The sequence below is a fragment of the Acomys minous genome (genome assembly GCF_964271855.1).
Source record: "Acomys minous genome assembly, chromosome: 3".
Taxonomy (NCBI): Eukaryota; Metazoa; Chordata; class Mammalia; order Rodentia; family Muridae; genus Acomys; species Acomys minous.
In genome coordinates this window covers 38591828-38616220 of record NC_140485.1, presented here as the reverse complement: position 1 = coordinate 38616220, position 24393 = coordinate 38591828, and the positions used below count along the sequence as shown (strand labels likewise).

Here is a 24393-nt window from a genome sequence, read left to right as displayed (position 1 = left end):
AATGTTTTACTGTAGCTAGATTATTCACAATACCCATATTCAGTTTCATGGCCCAATGTGGGAGTACACCAACCAGTTAAGAGTCTAGGAAGTGTATAGTTTATATTTTAAACTTCATACATTTATTTAAAAATTAGCTAAAGTATTTGTGGTTTTAGCATGGTATTACTTAACATTTTCCAACTTTATGGGGTTTATTGAGTTAATATCATTTGAGCTACTGTCAGTGAATTTGAAGTTTTTAATATGGTCACATACAGTATTTCAAAACTATAATTTTTGTTTGTTGAGAGAAGTTCTCTGTGTAGCCTTGATTGGCTTGGAACCTAGTATGAAGACCATGCCAGAATCAGACTTCCATTTTCCTTTGTCTTTCAAGGCTCTGCCTAGCCTAAAATACTTCCAGAAATATTTTTGTACACCCTGCTATAAGCCTATACTTTTAGTCTTTTATATATTTTATTATAAATAACACAAGAAAGACAACAGTTCCAAGTTCTACCACCTAACCCCTATTCTCAGCCTATTTTCTTGAGATGTTTTCACAGCTGAAATAATTATCTAGTCATAAGCACTTATTTTTTGTATAAACAAAATGTAACCTAACTTCACAGAGAGACTTACCCAAAGTCCTACAACTCTTGACAAAGACTACTTCTTTATGACTTTGAAATGAATGGTGTTTTTGCTATACCCTCCTTCATTATCTACTTTTTATCAAGTCTCTGTTCAGCAGTACCACGATCCTAATTCAGGCTACCATCTCTCATTATCATACTCTAAGACTTGGCCTTTGATTTTCTCCACAACAACTACACTAAAAATTTGAGAGCTAACATGACAGTATCACTCTCTAATGTCCTGTCCCTACTGTAAACTCTATCATGGCTTACCAAACCTAGCACAATCTGGGACTTGACGTTTCTAAAGCTGGCTATTACCTCCCATTGTACTCTGTACTTCAGTTGTTATTAGCTGACTTGCACTAATTATAATAGGCTGTGGTCTTCTCATGAGATCTGTTCATTGTAAACACACTAGAAATGCAGTGTTGATTTTCCAGAGGCCATCTACCCAAGATCTGATTGATTGGGTATGAGGCATGGTTCTAGAGGATAAAAGATAAGGAAAACCTGGGTTTTATTATGCTTTTTTGTTGTTGTTGTTTGTTGTTTTATTAGGAAAATAGATGGAGTTGTTTAGAAAAGATGCTTACACACTTTATTAGATGTTCTAACTGAAAAATTATAAGGAGATGGTGTTAGATGAATCAGTTCAGCTTTTATACTTTAGTCAAGTAAACTGATCTCCATGTATTTGGCTTGAGCTGACATTTGTTTCCAGACTGAGCATATCCCTAAAAAATCAAATGACTCATAGGTCAATCCTCTAGACATATCCTGGTTCCATAAAAAGTGTTTTTATCCAAAATATATGATAGATTTCTTGAAGTATAAAGGTGAATTATGTAAATGACTTGTGCTGGCTAGTTTTATGTCAGCTTGACACAAACTGAAGTCATTTTTAAAGAAGAAACATCAATTGAGAAATTACCCACACCAGATTGGCCTGTGGGCAAGCCTGCGGTACAGTTGTCCTGAATCTCAAAGTAGCATTTCTTTGTCAAAGTCCCTGTTGCTGGTATAGAAAGTATTTTATATTTAACAAACCTAGCAAAGAGCCTACATTCTCCTCTTCCTTTGGCCTTGAACATAACAAATTGATAAGTATAAAATACCAAATAAAATAAAATAAAATAAAACAAAACCCAAAAAACAAATCTGTACCTTAGAGAATCTGTGTTCAACTGTGCAGTCGAAAGGAGTATGAACAAATCAAAATGGAATATCACATTTATTCCTAAGAGAAAATTCCAGGCATAGCTCTCCTGTTTATTAGATTGTTAGCTTTCTAATCTGAATGGCCCCAGAAATTCATTTTTTCATTACACAAAGATGTTAAAACTGCTGCTGTATTTGTATATCACTGTAGCCACTAAGCTGATTTTTTTTTATTTAAGACATGAGTTTTAGGAACAAGTAAATTATAGGTGGTAGAAAGGTGAAGTTTGCTACAAGAATATAAGGGGAGGGGAGTTAATGCTTGCAACTCCAAACACTGGCCTGTGTGCAGAACTAACCTGATCATAGTCCATCACTGGGTGAGCCTTACCTGCTAATAAGTAAATAAATAGCATTGTTATTAGTCAGTGCTAAGGCATTGTTATTTGTCGGTACTATGGCAGTGTTTGAACATAGGGTTTGTCCATCTTTAAATGTAGTGCTCAAGGAATGCTTCTCTTGGTAGTAGCATTTAAACAAAAATTTCTTTTATTACTCTATGAAAATATTGTAAAAGAATTGATCATCAGAGAAGCTCTCATACTATACCTTTTTCTGGATGCCTACATTCACTTTCTGAACAGATCTGCCAGATCTCTTACTGTCTAAATTTCTCCAATATACACAAACATAGACACAGTGCTCTTAGTACCCACATGAAATAACTACATGTATGTTAAAATTAGTATAATTCTTTTAAAAATCTAAAATACATTTGCATTATTGTTTTTAGGAACTCAATAAAGATCTTCATTGTCACCATTTACACCTCCTGAACAAAGACCTGAAAACACAAATTGGATACATGACGACTCTAGCTTGTCTCCAAGAGCAGCAGAACAGGCAAACGGAAGCGTAAGTGCATGGTTTTAGACAGGCTACCAACATTAACGCTGCAGACCTAAAGCATCTAGAGAACAGAAGTCTTACCCAGGAAATTGAATTTAACAGATAAGGGATTCGTTAATTTTGAATTTTTTGCCAGCATCAAAAAACATGCAGGAAAAAAACATTGAGAGAGGGTGAGGGATGTGGTTCTTTCTTAGTAATTACGTTTATACTACTTTATAGTTTGTCAATGAATTTTCCTTTTTAGTTATTAGTAAATATATATATATATATATATATATATATATATATATATATATATATATATATATATACTTTTTTTTTTTTTAAGAGGAGTGAGTGGGCCTTCTTGACCTTATGCCTCTGCACTCGTCCCAGTCTTCATGGAGTTCTAGGCCTCATACCCAGCGCTACAACCCAGTCTTATGCTCCTCACCTGCACCATCTCAACTTCCAAGCTTGGTCTAGGAGACATGTCCTGTGTGCCAGCCCATCCCCCTATGTTCACATGAAACATGCAACCGACAGAAAAATCCACATGCTCAGGTTTCATTGCTATTACTACCTTATAATGAGCATCAAGTGCATCAATTATTTTATAATTCTTTTTGTTAATTAAACAATTTCTTGACAAGTTCATACACGTACATAATACATCTGAGCACTCCCACCTTCTCCCATCTCCATGCTGCCTACACCCTTCCTCCCTGTAAGTCATCTTTTCTCCTCTTTGTAGGATGTTTTCATTATTTTTTCTTTCTTTCACTTGGTTTGGGGGTGTTTTTTGTTTGTAGTTTGGGTTGATTTGGTTTGGTTTGGTGACACAGTAAGTTTAACCAGACCCATCTGTGTCATCTATGTTAAGGTTATTTTTATAAAACTATTTGTTTCTCAGTTTCTCTCTTAATCCAGCTATCACACAAATAACTGAGACTCTGTTGTATTATTTAAACAAGCTTCACAGCATAAGAAATAAGTAGTTGTTACCTCATTCTTAACCCTCTAAGGTAATTTGGCTTCCTCCCAGCTAACATCCTAGAGATACTTAGGCTTTGTGGCTTCTCCTGTCTAGCTCTCCCTCATGATATCTCCTGGACCTCTCCCATAGCTGAATTCCCTACTTCCTCTTGTAACTCCTCCTCCCCTAACTGGCAGGAAGTCCAGCCCTATTCTCTCCCCTGTGCAGCAATTGGCCATAAGCTGCTTTATTGCCATACAATTGGGCAGCAGTGTTTACACAACATTGAGACAGGAGATTCTCAGAACAAGGATTGCAACCAGATATGGGACCAGATTAGAAATCAGCATTCTAATTACACAAAACCTTATGCCTACAGATCTATCCATTGAAGTCTCCTGGGCTCAGCAGTGGATACACAACTGAAGACAATAGTTCCCTTGTCCCCAACTTCTATCAATCACCAGTACTTCAGCTGTTACTAGTAGGGCACCTTCAGTTCCTCTCTCTCCCTCAGCTAATTACTGACAGAGCCAGTCTTGGGTGGGCCCAATGTTGGTAACAGCAGTTGTTGTAAGTTCACGGTTGCAGTGATTGTATTGAGTTGAGAGGATAGCATTCGCAGCACTTCACCCTCCCTTCTAACTCTACGATACATCCTGACTCTTCCTTCCTCACATTCCTCGAGCTTTAGAAGGGGTGTTATAAATACTTTATATAGGGCTGAACCCTCAACCTTCACTTTTTCTCAGAATTTTTGGCAGCTATGAATCTCCAAATTCATCACTATTCACTGCAGAGACTTCTCTGGCTAAGTTTAATAGTTTCAACCTATGGTTGTAAGTATAGAAGCTTATTAGGAAGTGATATGCAATCAGTTTAGCCCCACAACATTAAATTTCCCACTTAGTGTATGAATTCTGTTCCAAGGAGTGTGCTTCAGATCTAGTCAGTTGGTTACCTACTTTTGTAAAGGTATGGGTACATCTTGCCAAGAGAACTGGGGCGGGGGGGGGAAGGGGATTGCTTTGTTTTGTGGGCTTATGGGCTTCACAGCTGGGTACAACTACTGTCAGCTTTTCACCCCCTGCAGCCTTAATAGCATCCTCCAAAATTTACACTACACTAAATTAGGAAGAATTCTAGGAAAAAATGGAGGTATTTCTAGATTTATATGAGCTACCAAATATAAACAAAAGTGAAATAAATAATTTAAACAGTGAACCAGCAAAAAAAAAAAAAAAATCTCTCACAAAGTCCCAGGACCAGTTAGACTTACTGCAGAATTGTATCAGACCTTCAAAGAACAAACACCAATACAATGCATATTGCTCTATAAAACAGAAAGGAAAGGAAAGCTTCCAAACTCATGAAGCTAGTGCTACTACCCTGATTGCAAAATAATTGAAGAACACATACACACATTACAAACAGTTCTTTTGCTGAGCACAGATGCAAAAATTCTGGATGTAATACTGGCACACTGAATTTAAAATCACATTAGAAGGATCACTCATGATCAAGTTAGCTTCAGAGAGTTGGGGGTTCTGCATATTTAAATCAGTAAATATAATGCATCACAAAATAGAAGTCACATGATCGTCTCCATAGACACAGAGAAGGCCTTTGATGGAATCCCTACATCCCTTCATGGCATAAGTCATGGAGAGACTAAAGGTGAACAGAGAATACCTTGGCATAATAAAGGGTATATCATGCTAAATGAAGAAAAATGCAAAGCATTCTCTCTAAAATCAGAGAGATAAGGCAAGGGTGCCTTTCTTTCCACTTTTGCTAACTATAGTGCTGAGCTAGGGCATTAAAACAGAAGAAAGAACAGGATGAAAATAATGATGTAAACACCCAGCCTACCTCAAAGAGGATGGGAAGTATCAAAGAACCTCCTGATGGAGATGGCTTCAGATGTGGCAAACCAGCCACTGGACAAAATGTCCTCATTTCAACCACAGACAGAATTCTACCTAAAAAAGGGCAAGCTTGGATGCAGCACAGTTGACGGCCAAACTCTGCCGAGACAGGGTAAGCAAGTCCTCAATAGTTCCTGCCTGTCTGTCAGATGCATAGGTTGAGAAAGCTGAAGACAATGCTTCAAAGCTATAGAGAGTTTTGGGTGACTATTGAGGTAGCAAACTGTCTCTGTCATCTACTCATGGAAAGCTACTAACCTGCACCCCTGTATACTCAGGTCATCAAGTTTACTCCTTCTCAAGACTGATGGGGTTGAAGACCAGATAGTTTAGCTTTACAGTGAAGCTTAGTTGTTTAGAGATTAAGATGTTTTTAAGTCTAGACAGATGTTTTAAGTTGATAATGATGAGATGTGATGGAGATTGATTTACATCCAGAATTTTAGATACACTAAGATAGGAAAGATGTTTTCTTCAAGGCTGTCAAATACAAATAGCCAAAACACTAATGTAACATTTATATAATTCCTGATTGTGTGTCATGGTTCTTCTTGCTGTAGGTAGTTTATTATATATATGTATAATAATATAAATGTATATGTAAAAAATATTTAATTTAAAAAAAAAGAAAATAGTGATATAATTCTATAATTAAAAGAGTCTAATTACTTCACCAAAAGCCCTTAATTACTGTGAAACACTTTTCAAATAGTGAGATAGAAAAACCAACCCAAAATACAGTAGCCTTCTTATAAGTCCAGTGACAGATGTACTGAACAAGAAATCATGATCCAAATCAGTCTCCTTCACTATAACCTTGAATGAATGAATGAATGAATGAATGAATGAATGAATGCATGCATGCTAGGAGTAAGCCTAGCCAAGAAAGTGAAAGACCTGTACAGTGAAAATTTTAAAACACTGAAGAAATACATTGAGGAAGACACTAGAAAAATAAAAAGATTTCCCTTTTTTCTGGATTGGGAGATTCAGTCTTGTGAAAATGACTTTCCATTCTAATGAAAATACCAAGGCCATTCTTTACGGAATTACAAGTGTTTTCTCTTCTCCCCTCCCTCCCCTCTTTCTTTTTCTTTTTCTTTGTTTCTTTCTGTTTTTCTTTCTTTCACAGAGTTTCTCTGCATAGTCCAGGCTGGCCTGGAATTCACTCTGTAGTCCAGGCTGGCCTGAAGTTCATAGAGGTGCACCTGCCTCTGCCTCCAGAGGACTGGCATTAGAGGTGTGCGCCACCACTGCCCAACATGTTTCCTCTTCCTGTGTGTAGTGTTCTTATATTCACTGTACTGCTCACTAATAGCAATTTTGTTCTCAAATTTTTTAAGTGTCTGATTTTCTTTAAAAGTGTGGCTTAATCTTGTCATTTTTTTACAAATCAATTAACAGCTTGTTAGGTAGGCATTGTTTGAGGTTCTATAAAATGAAGGATTCAAGTCTCTACAAGGCTGCCATTCAGAAAGTCTATTTGGTTTCCGCAGGTATTCTCAAATTACTAATAATTACTTTTCTATGCTTTTGGTTTAAGTAAGCTATTTTTAAGATGAACAGAATAATTTTTGTATAAATGGTCATTGCTCTTACCCCTGCGCTCACTGTGGATCTGTAGCTACAGCTAACAACCAAATCACGTGCAGGAGCCTAGGCTTCCAGTGCCACTGTAGTTTATCTGGCCATGCTGTGCTTATCATCTCAGACACATAGATTGATGGGCCTTAAGTAAGCTACTGCCCTAATGATGAGACAAAATGAGTTCTGACTAATTTCAAGAATTGGCAAGTCAAACCTACCTAACAAGCTGTAAATTGATTTATAAAAGATGACAAGAGTGATTAAGCCACACTTGTTAAGAATATCACACACACTTAAATAAAATTGAGAACAAAAATCTTATTAGTGAATTAGTGAGCAGTACAAAGAATATAAGAACACCAAAAAGAAAAAAAAAATGTGGCATTGTAGAAACTGAGTAAGTTTTTACTCAGTCTTCAATTCTGCTTATTTTCACAATGTATCCTTCTAGAAACCATGTAACCGTGCTATGCCTTAGATTTCTCATTCATAAAAATTGATTATTATACAAATAAAACATGGCACCTGAGTTCTTAAAACTATTCCCAGATTTAATGATTCAGCAATGTTTATGAGATTGATGTAGTTGTACTCAAAGCTGTGAGTTAGTTTAGCAAAGCTATACAAAATACAATCAGCAAATGGGAAGGTGTGTAGGATAGTCTGAAGGAGAGTGAACGAATATGAGTTCAGTCTTACTTGCCAAACATGGTGACTCTTGCCTTTAACTCTGGGACGGCAGTGGCAGGAGGATGGCTGTTAATTTGAGGCCCTCCTGGTCTGCGTGGCAGTAATGAGAATCTAGCTTTAGAAGTCTAGCAGTGTGAATGGGATATGCTTAATTTCAGCAAAACATTTTGGCAACATGTGTGATGTATCACTTTGAAAACTCAGTACTGTCAGTGCCCCCCGGGTTTTATTGGGGTTATCTCCTACACAATTCTGTCTGACAGATAAATCTTCAGACTTCCCAAAGAAAAGTAAGCAGTCTAGATAATGTCTGTTACTTAAATACAAACTAACACTTGTCATTTCCAATCTGGAAATTATGGGAATACGCCTAACATCAAAAACAAAACCCATGGCACTTTCAGACTTAGTAATCTTACTACCCAGAACAGTACAGATGCCACAAGTACAGAGATGTATAAGTACATGCTGCTGTACAGGTCCGTCCTCTTCAGTCCCTTTCCAACACTCATTGTTAAAAAATGTTCATTTCATATCTTTGTCTGTGTAGTTACTACACGATATGGTGTATTCCGTTACAGAAATGTCCACAAGTTTGATGTTGATGCAGCTGTTGTTACATGGCCTGTGAGGAAGCTGTGAGGTGACTCATGATCAAAAAGGTGGCAAAGAGATACTGATGGCTTGTAAAATGACAATGACTATATATACTTGCATATATCTCCAGGGCCACATAAAAACTGCTGGAACTACCTATAGATCCTGCTTTTCCCAATTCCCATGCAAGACTCTTTACTCTCAATACTGTATATATTAAGTATATGTTGAAATGTTTAGGTAAAGTTAATTTTTTTTCACAAAGCAACTTTGAATTATGAAAATACTTTTAATATTGATTATTTCCATTGGTATTAAGGGAGAGAGTAAACAGAAATAGTCTTATGGAAGGACTATTTGGTTGGCCTCACAGACTGGGTGCAGGCTTGGCAAGAGAATTTGGAAAAAAAAATCATAGGAAATCATTTTAATGATAATGTAATACTTTGCCTATTGTACAAAAGAACTATTCTAGTATGTTTAAAACAGTGTTCCTCTCACCTTTCTTGTCATTTTCTGTTTGCAGAGTATTAAATGCTTTAATTCCAGCCCTAAAAAAACAGTATTGGAGGCTGAAAGAAACTGGCCTGTCAAACGCTGCTTTTGATTCTGACTTCAAAGATATTGAACATTTGGTAGAAAGGAAAAAGGTGGTGGCTTGGGCTGACCAAGCTACCGAACATTCAAGCCAAAATGATCTCCCAGGGATTTCTCTTCTTATGACTTTCCCACCGCTTGCACCAATTCAGTCTATTCCTTGTTGTAAGTACAGCTTTTTATTTTATTCAGTAAATGGTAGCATTACTTTTAATACTATTTATATTCTAATCTACAGATAGTTGATTTCTTCTTAATAGATTTGGTCATTTGATGACCAATCACAAAGAAACTAACTTATAAGTAATTTTAATTAACAAGCATCTCCCAGGACCTACCAGCATGTATAATTTGATGTTTTGAATAACTTGAAATTTCATTTATTTCCCATTCTTACTTAAATTTTAATTTCAATTAAAAAGTGAAGTTTATCATAAATAATATTGCATTCTATACCATTTAATAACCTAACCTTAAGATCAGCTAGCACATTGGAATTCAGTAATTTTTCTTTTGACATTTGCTATAATTTTTCTACAAATTGAAATATTTTCATTACAAAGCTAACTTATTATCTTGGTTTAAAATGACAGTTTTTGGTAATATGGAATAACAAGCAGAATGCCCTGTCTTTGACATGGCTGATGTTACCAATTTTATCATTTTTATGTTCCCTCTCTAACTTGCACATTCTGTCTTCCCTTTAAGTCTCTGTGTTTTTTTACATTGATATATTTTATTGGTTAAGACTAGATTTTATTAGATTTCCCATGAATGTTAGAACATTTTGGTCTGAATTTTTCTCAGTTACTTAGTTTACTGTAAACATTTTAAGTTTACCTAATCTGGAATTTCCCTCATTTAAAAGTGTGAGAGGCTCCATACTAAATCTATGGTGATTTTTTAGTCAGTGTTCCACTGAATAGTGATCAGAGATCATGCCTGTGTATGATATTCAGAATTTGCACTGCTGTGATCAGATACCTGCGAAAGAATCTATTTTGGTCAAAAATTTTGCCAAAGATTCAGTCCACGGTCACATGGGCAGATCATACTGTTAGCAGGATCACATAGTGGAGAAGTTGGCAGACAGAGATCAGAGGTATGGGGAGGATGGAGCCCAGGTATTACCTTGGAACCATGCTTCTCCCTCTTATAATGATGACCCACCTCCTAAAGTTTTCAGAACTTCCCAAAACAGTCCCTGCATCTAGGTTAACACATGAGCCTGTGTGAGACACTTCTATTCACAGCATGGCCGTATGTATTTGCATTTGTGGATTACTAGAAACATGTTTTGCTAGATAAGAAAACAAAAATGGTGGTTGTTGTGGTGATGATTGTTTTTTCTCAGTTTAAGTACTTTGTTGAAATTTTGGCTCTAAAGTAAGTTTCTGGTGTAGATACCTAAAATCTCAGATGCCTCAAAACTGAAACTGAGAGCCAATGTGACAATCAAATGTTTTGAATTTTGGATCATTTTTTATCTTCAAGGTAGATATGTCTGTAAAAATATTCCAAAATTTAAAAAAATAATAATAATATCTGAGCAATTGTGACCTCTCATGCTTAGGAGCATACATGTTTAAAGTAAACCAAAAAGGTGGCACATTCCTTTAGAATTTGTTCCTATCGGTATTGTTAGTAGCATTAATCCATCATCTGTTACATATCTTTGTTTATTTGGGTTAGTGGGGGCGGAGTTCTCATTATTTGGGTTTTCAGGGATTTTTTTTTTTTTAAGACAGTCTTAACTATGTAATTCAGCCTTTCCTGGAACTTGAAGTCTAGGCTGGCCTCAAACTAGATATCCTCATGCATCTGTATGCTGATGCTTTATCAGTACTTTAATTGTAGTGGACTTTTACATGAATGTAGTCCAATATGGAGAGTTGTCTAGTGACTTGTCAATGCAAAGCTTGTTATCACCCCTCACTCAGTATTCCCAGTGTTGCTGAGCTGAGTCAACCTCCTCACGCAATGCTGTTATGCTCTTCTTGGTTGTCAACTTGATAATACCTTGAAAGAGGGGCCTGCTACTGAGAAATGGCCTCTCATATTGGACTGCATTGCTTGCTAATTGACAGAAGAGTGCCTAGCCCACTGTAGGTTGTATAAGGAATCTAGCTGAATAGCAGTAGAAGGCAAGGCAGCATCCTTGCATGAGCTGTGCTTCAGTTTCTGCCCCTAGGTTCCTGCCTTGAGTTCCTGTCTTGGCTTTGATAGATGAGAGACTATAAACTATAGTAAAGTAAGCCCTTTTCTCTCTGAGTAGTTTTGGTCAATGTTTATAACAAGAGCAGAACCCAGACTCAACAACCAGCAAACAACCTTAAAGAAAAATTAGCTGTAATTTTAGAAATTATCATCCCCATCCTCCAGCTTCCCTTTACCAATGGCTCTCAACAGTTGTGTTAATAATTCAGCTCCTTCAAACTGATATTTTTGCTTTGTACAGCTTTTTTGTTGCCTTCAGAAGAAAGACTTGTCTGGATTAGTTTCATCTATTTTACTAGCAAAAATTCTCTACTTTTTTTTTTCAACTTTAAAATGTTTACATGCATTATATTGATCATATTCTTTCCCCACCTCCAACATCTGTCAGATCCTGTCCTCCTCATTACCCACACAACTCCAAGTTCTTTCTTTCTGAATGTACTCAGTCCTGCCTGACCTCAGGAGCTAAGCAGGGCCAGGTCTGGGTGGTGTTTGGGTAGGAGCTCCCTACATTTTTAAACTAAGGTGACAGGAGGTAAGGTGCATTATTTTAAAATCTCTCTCCATTTCATCCTCTTCTCTCCTTCCTTATTTTCTTTTAATGAAGCATTCTTATCATTAGAACTTACCTAAGTAAGATATCAGGAAAGCAACACTTAAAATATTTTTCATCTCTTGCACTTGATTCTTTCCTTATAATGAATTGTGGATGTTTGGAAGAAGTGTGGTTTTAGCACCAAGACTGAGAACCACCAACCACCTTCTGTTAAATGGTTATTATTTTGTGTTTTACAATCCATATCTCAGATGTAATGTACTTGTACAGACTATTTGTCAGCAATAAAATAGAACATTTATTTGGCTATTCCTTTTCATGATGTTTAAAAAGAAAGACTAATATTGTATTTTACAAACATGTATTATCTGTTAGAAATATATCAGGGTAGGTGTTCTTACCCTGGTTTGTTATTTTTAGTAGTTTGTTCAACTGTTTTCATAGATTAATTGATTGCATGTTTTCTAATTTCATGAGATGTGCTATATCCATTATGTACAGTCAAAGGATGAAAGGAAAGATGCCTAAGTCTACTTAAATTCTCGCTGTTCTTGATCTTAGATGTAGTGAGTTATGTTAATGGGGAGGAACTAATAGTACAGTCTATGTCTTGTATAAAGTCATGAACTATATCAACTGGTTTTGTTGTTAAGTTTAAAAATATTGAATACTATTAAGCTTGACTGTTTTCAACTTGCTTAAGAACCATTAAATCAGTGACAGTATTTTTATTTAAAACATGTGTATACCATGGTTTCAGAAATTGATGAGACTGGCCATAATAAATTTAATTTGTACTCTGCTATTGAGCATTTAAAACAATGTATTGAAATAATATTTTAAAAAGCATGTATTTTTTATTTATCCTGCTTATGTCTAAATAAGAAAAGCAGAGTCTTATCTGCTTTCTTCTGCCTCAGCTTCTCCACTGAGAGATGTTTACATTTCCCTGTCAAAGAAGTAACTTGTTAAGGTACTTTAATAAAGTTGAAAGTCAGTCAAGAGCCATTTTCATACAGGCTTAATCAGCCCCATATGCCTCTTTTTAGCCCAGGGTATCACTATGTAACCTAGCTAGCCTGGAACGTGCTATGTAGACTAAGCTCCTTAAACTCACAGAGATCTAACTGGCTCTAGATCCCCTTTGCAGGTGCTAGGATTTAACATGTGCAGCACCACTCCCAGCAATACTACCTTTTTAAATCTGAAGTTCTGTTTTATTTTTATCTTTAATTGCTTGTTGTCTTTTTTTTTCTTGTCACTCTGCCTATTAAATCACATTAATACAATTTTCTATGAATTGCCTACTAATCGTTTCAGTATTTTTCTTGTACAGTTGCCTTTTGCAAAATATTGTTTGTTTACAGGCATCTAAGTATGAGAATATTCATTCATTCATTCATCCTATAACACTGAGTTACTAAATGTAAAGTACTTAGGAAATATGCATATACATAGGAATATGCACACAGGCACATGACATCAATTAAGAGACATGGAGGACATGAATTCAAGAGAGAACAGGGGCAGCAGATGGGAGGGAAGGAAAGGGGAAAATGTAATTGTCTGAAAAATAAAAAGAGGTACATTACAGTGCAAACAAGCTACTAGCTAGTTGGACTGACTCTCTAATAAAGAAGAAAACATGGGTCAGTTAAACAGAGGTTAGGAGTAGATTGTAGCTAATATGCTATTTTTACAAGCATAGTAAGGGTGGTTCTCACTGATAAACTTGAAGGATCTTTCAGATATAGCCAGAGTATCTACACTGGTTTTCAAATAGGGGGAGTAAGCCATGCTCAATCATAACATGGGAATTTGACTAACGTGTTCCAACAATGATATGCAACTAGTAACAAAGGAAAATATATAAAATCACATATAAATTAGAGCTAAAGAGAAAGCAGATGGGATTATTATTGGGAAGTATTCTTTTATTTTGTATTACATGGGATGTTGAGTGCTATCTGAGCATAGTCCTGAGCTTGGCTATGTATTAAAAGTGGACAATGCTGAGACTATATTATGGTAAGGAAAGGTTGTAGCATTAGAAGACTATTAAAGTAGCGAGTAAAGATGGAGTTGCCTCAGACAAGAAGTAGAGTTACTGGGAGGAATACAGTGACTCATAAGATTTTTGAGCTTGATGTCTGAAAGAGTAGGTTCATGTTAAAAGAGTTTGAGAAAATTATCAATGTCAAGGTAGTTTATAGGTAGGAATTTAGTTAGAGGCTTGTTGCATTTGCTTTATGGTGCATGCAAAGTGGAGATATCATTGTGGGCAGTTCAGGTTTGCTGCATGCATTGTCTTTGGTTGGTGCAGTAGTTTGACCAGACCTCCCCTGGGTCCAGATCCGCCAGCCTTGATGGTCTTCTTGTAGGTTTCTAGGACCCTCTGGATTCTTCTATTTCCCCCATTCTCCCATATCTCTCACCTGCAGACCCAATAGGAAGTCCTAGCATCTATCCCAATCTCTTGCTAAGTGAAACTTTCAGGGGTCATCCCTGTTGGCCTAGTGTCCAATTATAAGTGAGTATATACCATGTGTATCTTTCTGCATCTGGATTAACTCACTCAGGATGATCATTTCTAGTTCCATCCATTCACCTGCAAATTTCAAGATTTCTTTTTTTTTTGGTTTTTTTTTTTTTAACTTTACATCACATTTTCTTTATATACTTTTTTGAAATTTTTATTATGTTTCTTTTTTAACATATACATTTATATTATTAAACATGGGTAAAATAAACTACATACAGCAGGGAGAACCACAACACAATCAGGAATTATGTAAATGTTACATTCATAGTGATTTGGGCATTGGTATTTGGCAAACTTGAAGTAAACATCTTTCCTGTCTTGTTGGGTCTATGTAGGAGAGATAAACAAGTTTTACAAGTTTTTGTGTTTTTATATATATATGCCCAAAACAATAGGGGGGAGAGAGGGAAGAGGAGAGAGAGGAGAAGACTTGGGATTGTTTTGGCTGTTCATCAACAAGAGAGAACTGCTCCAGGGAAGGCTTCAAGGCTTTGGGCTCTGGATGAGGCTCTGGGCCTCAGCTGCTGTTCCAGGTTCCAGCAGCAACCTTGGTTGAATTACAGGTTTGCTGAGGTCCTGCTGTCTATGCCAGGAGAATCGTTCCTCAGAACTGATAACCTTAAGGTTTCATTATTGTATTCTTTAATCTCCTTTTCTTATTGTTTGGGTTAGTCGGGGTATAAATGAGGTATGCTCTGTTAGTAAGTTTATAATAAAATATAGTTGTTTAAAAAATTGAGCCTACAGGTCTAAATTTCTGAATGGAGATTAATATTTATCATATTTCATCTCTATTAACTTAAAACATCTATCTTGATCTAAAAACATCTTAACCCCTAACCTTCTAAGCTTAATTGAAAGAGTAAACTATCTGGTCTTCAAACCCATCAGAGACTTGAGAAGGGATAAAACTTAAATACTTGAGTGAACCTGGAATCCAGGTTAGCAGCTTCCAAAATGAAAAGAAAAAAAAAAAAAGATGACGGAGACAGTTTACTGCCTGAACAGTCACTCAGTACTCTCAACAACATTGGAGTATCATCTTCAGCCTTCTGGGCCAATATATCTGACAGACATATTTGTGAGGAAGGAACTATTGAGGACTTGCTTATCCTCTCTTAGCAGTGTTTGGCCGTCGACTCTGCCTGCATCTAAACTTACCCATTTTTAGGCATAAGTCTGTCTGTGGCAGAAACAATGACATTTTGCCCATTGGCTGGTTTGCCACATTTGAAGCCAACTCCATAAGGTGGTTCTTTGAGGCAGGCTGGGTGTTGCCAGGAATTAACTAGTCTTGTTGTCAAAGAATCTTTAGAATAATAAAAACATCTTTAAATACCATATTTTGTAGGTCTCTGAGGTTTTTGAAGACCTTATGTAACTATTTTACCTCATTTATCTATAGAATCTTATCTATTAGACCTAGAGTATATATTCTTGTGATAAAATTAGACTAGTTTTTTGACATGAGCATGATTTATATCAACATACAAAATTCAATACCATTGAATTTTAAAAAATAACCTTATTTGTGAGTAGCAATTAGGACCTTGAGGTGAGGAGTAGATTCAATAATCTACCTTTTGTTCTATCCTCCCTCTATATTTTCTATATCCCCCTCTCCTTCTTTTCAGCGCCTATCTCCTTACATTCAAAAGAAAGATAAAGGAAAAGAGACACGACCCTGAGTCAAACCTACTTTCCTCTCTGTAAAAAAATCAATAATACTTAGAACCAACTCCCAATGGAAATAAGCATCTGTAGACCATGAGAATAAACAGAAACCTACCCAAACCCTCTTAGAGGAAATGGGATGACGTTCTCTCAAGGATTCTTCAGGCTGATTTAGGGAGAGTAATTCCTTTGAAGCCCCCCTGCCCCACAAAAAAATTGGGGGAAATGCTTAAGGAAGCCAGGGATAGCATTTGTGGTCCATTTTTCAAAAGTTGTGAAATTCTAGGCTTAATAGGAGTCCTGTGTGGGGCAGTCTGGACTGCTGGACCAATTGGGATCAGAAACTTTCTACAATGCAGTCCTGCAAGCTGTCGTGTTCTGATGGGTAGCAGCAGCTGAGGTGCTGGGACTGGAACATGGAGGGTGCAGGATGTCAGCATCCAGCTTGCTGAGAGGAATGAATCCTGGCAGGTCTGATCCAGTGTCCAGCTCTTTTGTTCTAAAACCAAATTTCTCACAAGCGTTATACAGGTCTAACATTGTGATGGTATGAGGTGTGCAGGATGTACAGAGCAATTAAGGCAGGTTCTCTGCTCATTGTATGAGCAGAGATTTCCTTGTTTTTAATAGCTGAGTACTATTCCGTAGTGTAAATGTACCACAGTTTCTTTATGCAATCGACTGAGGGACATCTAGGTTGTTTCCAGATTCTGCCAATGGACAGCGCATTCTTCACAGTTGTATGGAGAGCAGAGACTGACTCTGACATGAACTCTGGTGCCCCCTATTTGACCACTTCCCCTTGATGGGGAGGCCTGGTGGCAATCAGAGGAAAGGGAAGCAGGCTACCAGGATGATACCTGATAGGCTGTGATCATATGGTGGGGGAGGAGTTCTCCTGTCACAGGCCTAAGGGACAGGAATAGGGTGAAAGAGGGAGGGAGCGGGTAACAGGAAGATACAAATGAGGGGATAACAATTGAAATGTAATCTGAATAAATTATTTAAATAAAAATAATTTAAAAATCTAAAGTTCAGGAGAGGGGTCATATGATGAACTATAGCTTGATGATTGATAACATTTACATAATATTTAAAGCTGTGGGAGTCAATGAGAAAGCGATGGTGTATTAGCTCTTTCCTTCATTTTATTATCCCTTACCCTTAACTGTGTTTGAGATTTTGGGTATTAAAATTTTACTTCAACTTTTCTTGATACATTTTGAATCATTTCCCATCCATATATTTATATTTTTTCTTTTTTATCCTCTCCTACTTTATTTTAATAGAATCTAACACATGAGAAGCTAGTAGCTCCTGTGTGGGTTTGGGCCGTACCTCTGTCTTGCATTAGGTAGTACGCACATGAGATTCTTTTTGTGACATTTCTACTCTTAAGAGCTGGTAGCTGACGCCTACCCAGATCTCACCAATGGACAGGACATTCTCCTCAGTTGAGTGGAGAGTGGTGTCTGACTGACACAAACTCGGGTGCCCCATATTTGACCACGGCCCCTGGATGGGGAGGCCTGGTGGCACTCAGAGGAAGGATAGCAGGCTACCAAGAAGAGACTTGATACCCTATGAGCATATACAGGGGGAGGAGGTCCCCCTCAGTCACAGTCATAGGGGAGGGGAATAAGAGGAAAATGGGAGGGAGGGAGGAATGAGAGGATACAAGGGATGGGATAACAATTGAGATGTAATATGAATAAATTAATAAAATTTTAAAAATTGCAAAAAAAAGAGCTGGTAGCTGTTTTTCTATGTTTTAATTTTGTTTTTATCTATAGTAATGATGGTTCCTCTTCATTATTCTTTGTTTTCAAATGGTTTTTGTTGTTACATCTAGGAACTGAAAGTGAGAATAATTCTTTCTATGTTCCTTAAAATTGATCAGTTATAGCTGGGTACATGCCTTTCATCCCAGCACTTGGGAGGAAGAAAAAAATGATGAATTGTATCTTTGTTCTTTTTTACTATAAGATTTTCTCTGGTTTGTCCATATTCTATCCTCAGGAGCTTGAGCATTTTCTTCATATTTCTCCCATACATTTGTTATTAAAATACCCTTAGTGTTGTTGGATTGCTTGTCTGTTCTTTGAGAGTGTCTTGCTGACTATGTAGCTTTGGCTGACCTTATATTCAGATGTCCACCTGCCTCTTCCTCCTGAGTGCAGGGATTTAGGATATAGACTACAACCATGCATGGCTAGCCTTAGGTGTTTCATGTTTTTATTATACAATCTATTCTTAAACTTTGTTCTGTATTAATAAACATTACTTCTTATTCAGGAAAAATTAATTTCATTTAAATGTTAGTATATTGCCAATATCAGAACTTTAAACTTTAGGGATAGATATTTACGTGACTCTAAATCTTGATGTCTAGATATCTATAGAGGAAAATGTACACCTATGTTAGCTCTGAAAAACAGAAGGCTTATTAACAGAGTATGAGGGTACTGATGGGCACAGTTTATTTATGAAACCGATAAAATTTTGACATTAAATGAAAAGTCAAAACATCCTCATTACCCATCAGGATACTCACAGTTGATAATATTTGTGGTTTTGTTTTGTTTTGTTTTTCAATATTTAACTCACAGCCTTGAGCATGCTAGGCAATTATTCTATCACTAACATACCTCCACAACCCCCCATGTTTGCTTGCTTGCTTCTCTTGGGGAGTACTTATTATAGCTTTATTGCTGGGAGTTTTTAAAGAGAGTTTCTTAGTAAGTTGCCCAAGCTTCCTTTGAACTCACAGTGTAGCCCAAGCAAGCTTTCAGATTTCAAGTCTGTTCTCTCCACTGTATCTGGGCACATTATCTTTTAAATTGTTACATTTATTCACCTGTATGATATGCATCCATGAATTCTATGAGTCACAGATCTGTTAAAAAAGAAGCCAGATTTATAATTAATACAGTAATATTATCAATCATTCTTGCCAAAAGTGCTTATGGATATGCATGTATTAATCCTTAATCACTCTAGAACTTTGCCATCTAATGTTTTATTTTGCTTTGTTTCCCAGAATACCTCTTCCTGTATGCATTAGCAGAGGTGCTAGCAAAGGAAGAATCCTTGCCATCATTTTGTACCAAATCTCAATTAGATCTAATCCCATTCATCAAAGTCTCCCTGTCACATGCGCCCTGCTTTGCAGCCTATGACTCATGTTTGCTAACTATTGCATTCTGCCTTTATACTAATGTACAGACCTATAATAAATCTCTTAGCATTTGCAACCATAAGCCTATGATAAATTAGTTCCTCTGGGTAAAATTCAGAACATGTGATTCGCACATCAAAAGATGACCCCAAAAGACCTGCCCAATTTTAAGAGAAAAATTTTAAGTTTATTAGTGACAAATGATCTTGTCTCTTTATTTAAAGGAACCACCTGTGAAATAAATTTATTGCACCTTTGCATAAGAAACCATATGGATTGTCGGTTAGTATCTGTGTCTTAAGGATTTATTTAAGACAGAGAAAGAGAAAAGAATGCCATTTTATTTCTTAATTCATTTTGTAGAGCATTCAGAGAAAGTTTGATACAAGAAATGAGTAGTTGTGGTGACATAAATTGGCTCCCTTGTTTCTTGTCTCTTCTGCAAGTCTAACCTGCATCCACCACCTAACTCTTATCCATTAAGTGTGGAGGGGTTTAGGGAACCTTCAGAGGCTCTCCAGACCACTGCCAAGCCACAGGCAGTGTCCTACCAATCTTCCCTTCTGCATTTCCAAGGGATTTTTTTTTTTTTGGTATGTTTTTTCTTCAATGCCAGATGCTGCTTCCTGTTTCTCCATCCTGATCTACTGAGTCTTTCCCTGCACTAAAAGTCTAGTGCAAACTGTACTCTGTATGAACTCCCCCTTTCCTAAAGTGTCAGTGTTAGTAAAGCTATGGCTTGCCTTCTCTGTCTCCAGAAAACTGTAAGAGTAGGAAGCTGATTTCAGGGTTTGGGAGGTTTTTTGTTTTTTTTCTTTCTCACCGTATTAAGCTTTGGGTCTTTCTTTCTTTCCAATGAATACCTTAATTTGTCTAACTGGAACCAGAAGTTATGTTTCATGAACTTGTAATGCTGTTTTGTTTAATCGCCTACTGGACTTCTTCTCTGAGCAAGTTTCTTCCAACAAAAGTAACGTATATGATCGAGTAAATCTAAGTGGTCTCTAGCTTGTTTCCCATTGAACCACATGAATTTAAGTCACTTATTTTGCGGTGTTAAGATCCCTGTGCATGCAAATAATCACTCTGATGCTGAGCTACGCCTCCACCACTAACTCCCTCCTTACTGCCATGTGTTAGTTATCTAATAACAGACTGAAGAACACTAGGTTTGTTTTTACTCTATTGTTCTTGTAAGTAAAACTCTTCTTAATCTCTGTATATGTGTTTTACAAGTTGTCTAATTATCTCCTTAGGCTGCATCCCTAAAAGTAAAATAGCTACATCAGGTAGTATTATCTTTTTAAAGCACTTGATAGTCATCAATTATTCTCAAATTTAATGAAATTATACAGTGTACCATCCTAAATGAATAAGTGATAATGAAATTCATTATGTGCTCTTTTGTTTAATGTAATTAGTTCTGAATTGATTACCTAATTATTTGCTTTACCTAATTTTGTTACGTTTATTATACCTACATTATTTCTTCATATTCCTTTTAAAACAAATCCAAGAAGTTTTAAAAAGGTGGTGAATACCCAGTAAATATTCAAACTACTTTTTCAAGATTTTAATTTTAATTTTAATTTTAATTATGCCTATTTGTGCATGTCCCTATGTGGATTTGTGCCAGAAGAGAATAGCTCGAGTCACAGGGTCATAGGTGGTATGAGCACCTGAAGTGGATGCTGGAACCTGAACTTGGTTCCTCTGAATGAAAAGCTGTATTGTATAATACTAAGCAAATACACAGATGTTAGGTACTTATGCTTATGGAACATTATAGAATCCATTAGTTGTGAAAATATGTATTGCTTTTTAGTTCTTTAAATATTTCATACAATGTGTTTTTATCATATCCATGCCCCCTCTACCAACCTTTCCAGATCCACTCCAACCCTACACACCCAAGTTTTTTTTGTTTTTTTATTAATTTATTCGTATCACATCTCTATTGTTAGCCCTTCCCCTGTTTCCTCCCATTCTTCCCTCCCTCCCACTTCCCCCCTTCTCTCCTCCCCTATGTCTGTGATTGAGGGATATATTCTCTTAGGATATCGAGTCTCTTCTTGGTAACTTGCTACTCCTCCTCTGAGTGCCATCAGGCCTCCCCATCCAGGGGACGTGATCAGAAAAGGGGCACCAGAGTTCGTGTGAGAGTCAGATCTCACTCTCCACTCAACAGTGGATTTGAGTCCTGTTTAAGACCAGTTTTTGCTGCCAATGTGATCTTCAATGTGCAGTCTTACTGGAGTGTGATCAACTTAAAAAGGAGCTACATTCTTTTTTTAATTTTTTAATGTATTTTATTAATTTATTCATATTACATCTCAATTGTTATCCTACCCCTTGTATCCTCCCATTCCTCCCTCCCTCCCATTTTCCCCTTAGTCCCCTCCCCTATGACTGTGACTGAGGGGACCTCCTCCCCCTGTATATGCTCATAGGGTATCAAGTCTCTTCGTGGTAGCCTGCTGAAGGAGCTACATTCTTAGAAAAGAGAGCTGTTTCTCACTTTCCCAGCAGCTAGCAGTTGCCAATAATAGTTATAAAGCTAAGGGTGGGATTATGTGCCCAATTCCCCTTCCATGCTGGGAGTTGGTTTGGCTTGTACTTGCACAGTTTGTTGTGTGTGCTGTCACAACTGCTGTTAGTTCATATGTACAGTTTACTCTGCCATGTCTAAGAGACAATATTTCCTTGTAGTTACCCATAGCTTCAGGCTCTTACACTGTTCCCACCACCTCTTTTACAATGATCCCTGATCCTTGGGAAAAGGGGCTATACGTTATATATTCCCTCTTAGGACTGAGCCACCTTTTATTTTTTGCTTCTTGGCAAATTGTAGGTCCTTGTGTTAGTTTAGTCATCATCTATAAATAAGGGTGAGAAATGTGTTGATCTTTGGTATAACAATGCCATTAAGAATTGGTTTATATATGGAGCACCAGAGTTCATGTTAAAGTCAGTCCCCGCTCTCCACATAACTGTGCAGAATGTCCTGTCCATTGGGTAGATCAGAGTGAGAGTTCAATATTTACTATTCTGTTGTCCTTGGTTAGTGCAATAGTTTGAGCAGACTCCCCTGGGCCCTGATCTACCCATCATGATGTTCTTGTAGGTTTCTATCCTTCTATTTCCCCATCTATATTTCTCTTACCTAGAGTCTCAGTAGGATGTCCTCACATCCATCCCAGTCTCCTGGTAAGTGAAGACTTTTGTGGGACGTGCCTTTTGAGCTAGTACCCAATTATAAGTGAGTACATACCATGTGAGTCTGGTGGCACTCAAAGAAAGAATAAACAGGCTACCAAGATGAGACTTGAGAGCCTATGACCATATAGTCGGGGAGGAGGTCCCCCTTGGTCATAGACCTATGGGAGGGGAATAGGGTGAAAGCGGGAGGGAGGGAGGGAGAGAGGGAAGGGAGAATACAAGGGATGGGATAACAAGTTAGTTGTAATCTGAATAAATTAATAAAATTAAATTTAAAAAAAAAGAATTGGCTTAATACTATGTCCTTTCAGCAGAAAAACAGTACTAGACTCCGGCCTATGGCCTTGCTCTGTCTGGTCATAGGTTCTTGGACACTAATGGTTCCAGGTATGGGTTTCATCTCATAGACTGGGCCTTAAATCCCATCAGATAGTAGTTGTTGCTTCCTCACATGATGTCAGTGCCACTATCGGACCAGTGGACATGTCTTGCCAGGCCAGTTGTTTTTGTAGCTCACAGGATTCACAGCTGGGTTATTATTGATGATTGCTTTTCTTCTCAGTAGCATTCATAGTACTCTTTAACACTATGTACACTAGTCAGTAAGCGTGAAGTTTTCAGGTCAATAACAGACTGATTTTGCCATATTCTTTCACTTGAGTATGTTCATAAAATAAAACCACATCCTTGAACCAAAATAACAAATCAAAAATCATTTGATAATGCAGATAGTGAACAAAAAGATCCCACATGAAGAATCTCAGGGTCTGACTTTTCTATACAGACTTTAATTCTCCTGTTTCATTTGTGCCCTCTATGTGCAAACATAACTTTATGCTTCTAGTTACTTAGGCTTAAAAGATCAGATTTCTTCATAGTTGTCTTCTCCCTCCTTTACCTCAGCTATCACTCCTATGGGGTTTTGTACTTTCACTCTCGCTCTCGCTCTTCCCCCTGCCCACCTGTGTTTGTGTGTGTGTGTGTGTGTGTGTGTGTGTGTGTGTGTGTGTGTGTGTGTGTGTTAGAGTTTGTCACATGTATTACATAAGGCAGTCATTCTTCTACCAGTAGCATGATATATTGACACATTGTGCCTGCTGTATTTCCTTTTACTCTGCTTTTTTGAGACTCTTTCTTTTCTATTTGTGGACTTTTGTTTGGGCTTTGATTTTTATTTGGTAACCTTTTGCTTTGTTGTGTTAAAATTGAGATCATGATGTTTATAAAAATCTATATAACACTTCATTTAACAGATATTTCCTGTATAACAACTCCATAAAAGACAGTTTTATGTAACAGTGAAATTGTGAATGTTCTGTGTTTTACTTGGCTCTTCTCTAATTGGTTTAATCCTACCACTGTAGGAGAGATCCGACATGTGTAATATTGAAGAACATAGCTTCCGGATTATCTGTTATTCCTTTATATTTTGCTCTTAGATGAGAAAAGGTTATTATAAGTGTGCACTTACTAATGAAATCTGAGCAAAGAAGTGCATTCCTGTAATCTCAGCTACTCACAGCCTTTAACAAGAGGATCATTTGAATTTTAATTCACCACGATCTTGGACAACGTAGTGATACCCAACCCTACCTCCCAAACAGGATTTTATAAGATATTTGAGTGGAGACTGGTAGTTGAGAGCCATCCTGGAATCAGTCCCCACTGATACTAAGAGATGACTTACTCCTTGCCTGAACTACTTACCTTTGGTCCCTCTGATGGAAAACCAACCATCATTCATGCTTTTCAATATGTTATGGATATATTTTATGTCACTTGCATCTAATTTGATTCTAACATGCTTTCCATAATTCTCCGTCACTGCTGTGACTACCCTATCCACGTTCTCATCATTTCCCACATGAGCTGTGGAGGAAGGCTTGTACTGATTTCCTAGTGTCATCTCTTGCCCATTCATTGTTTCTTTGCTTACAGAGTCTTGCTGTATAGCTCAGAC

The 24393-nt window shown here is 37.1% G+C and overlaps 1 protein-coding gene across 5 annotated transcripts in view; it reads left to right on the top strand.

Annotated features, from left to right (window-relative positions):
- KIF18A (kinesin family member 18A) overlaps positions 1-24393 on the top strand; it is a 68245-nt gene that overhangs the window by 33297 nt on the left and 10555 nt on the right. For all 5 annotated transcript variants that reach the window (XM_084777135.1, XM_084777131.1, XM_084777132.1 and 2 more), the window contains 2 exons: positions 2575-2696; positions 8977-9212. In XM_084777135.1, coding sequence (XP_084633261.1) covers positions 2575-2696; positions 8977-9212 — 358 coding nt within the window. The remainder of the gene's footprint in view (positions 1-2574; positions 2697-8976; positions 9213-24393) is intronic.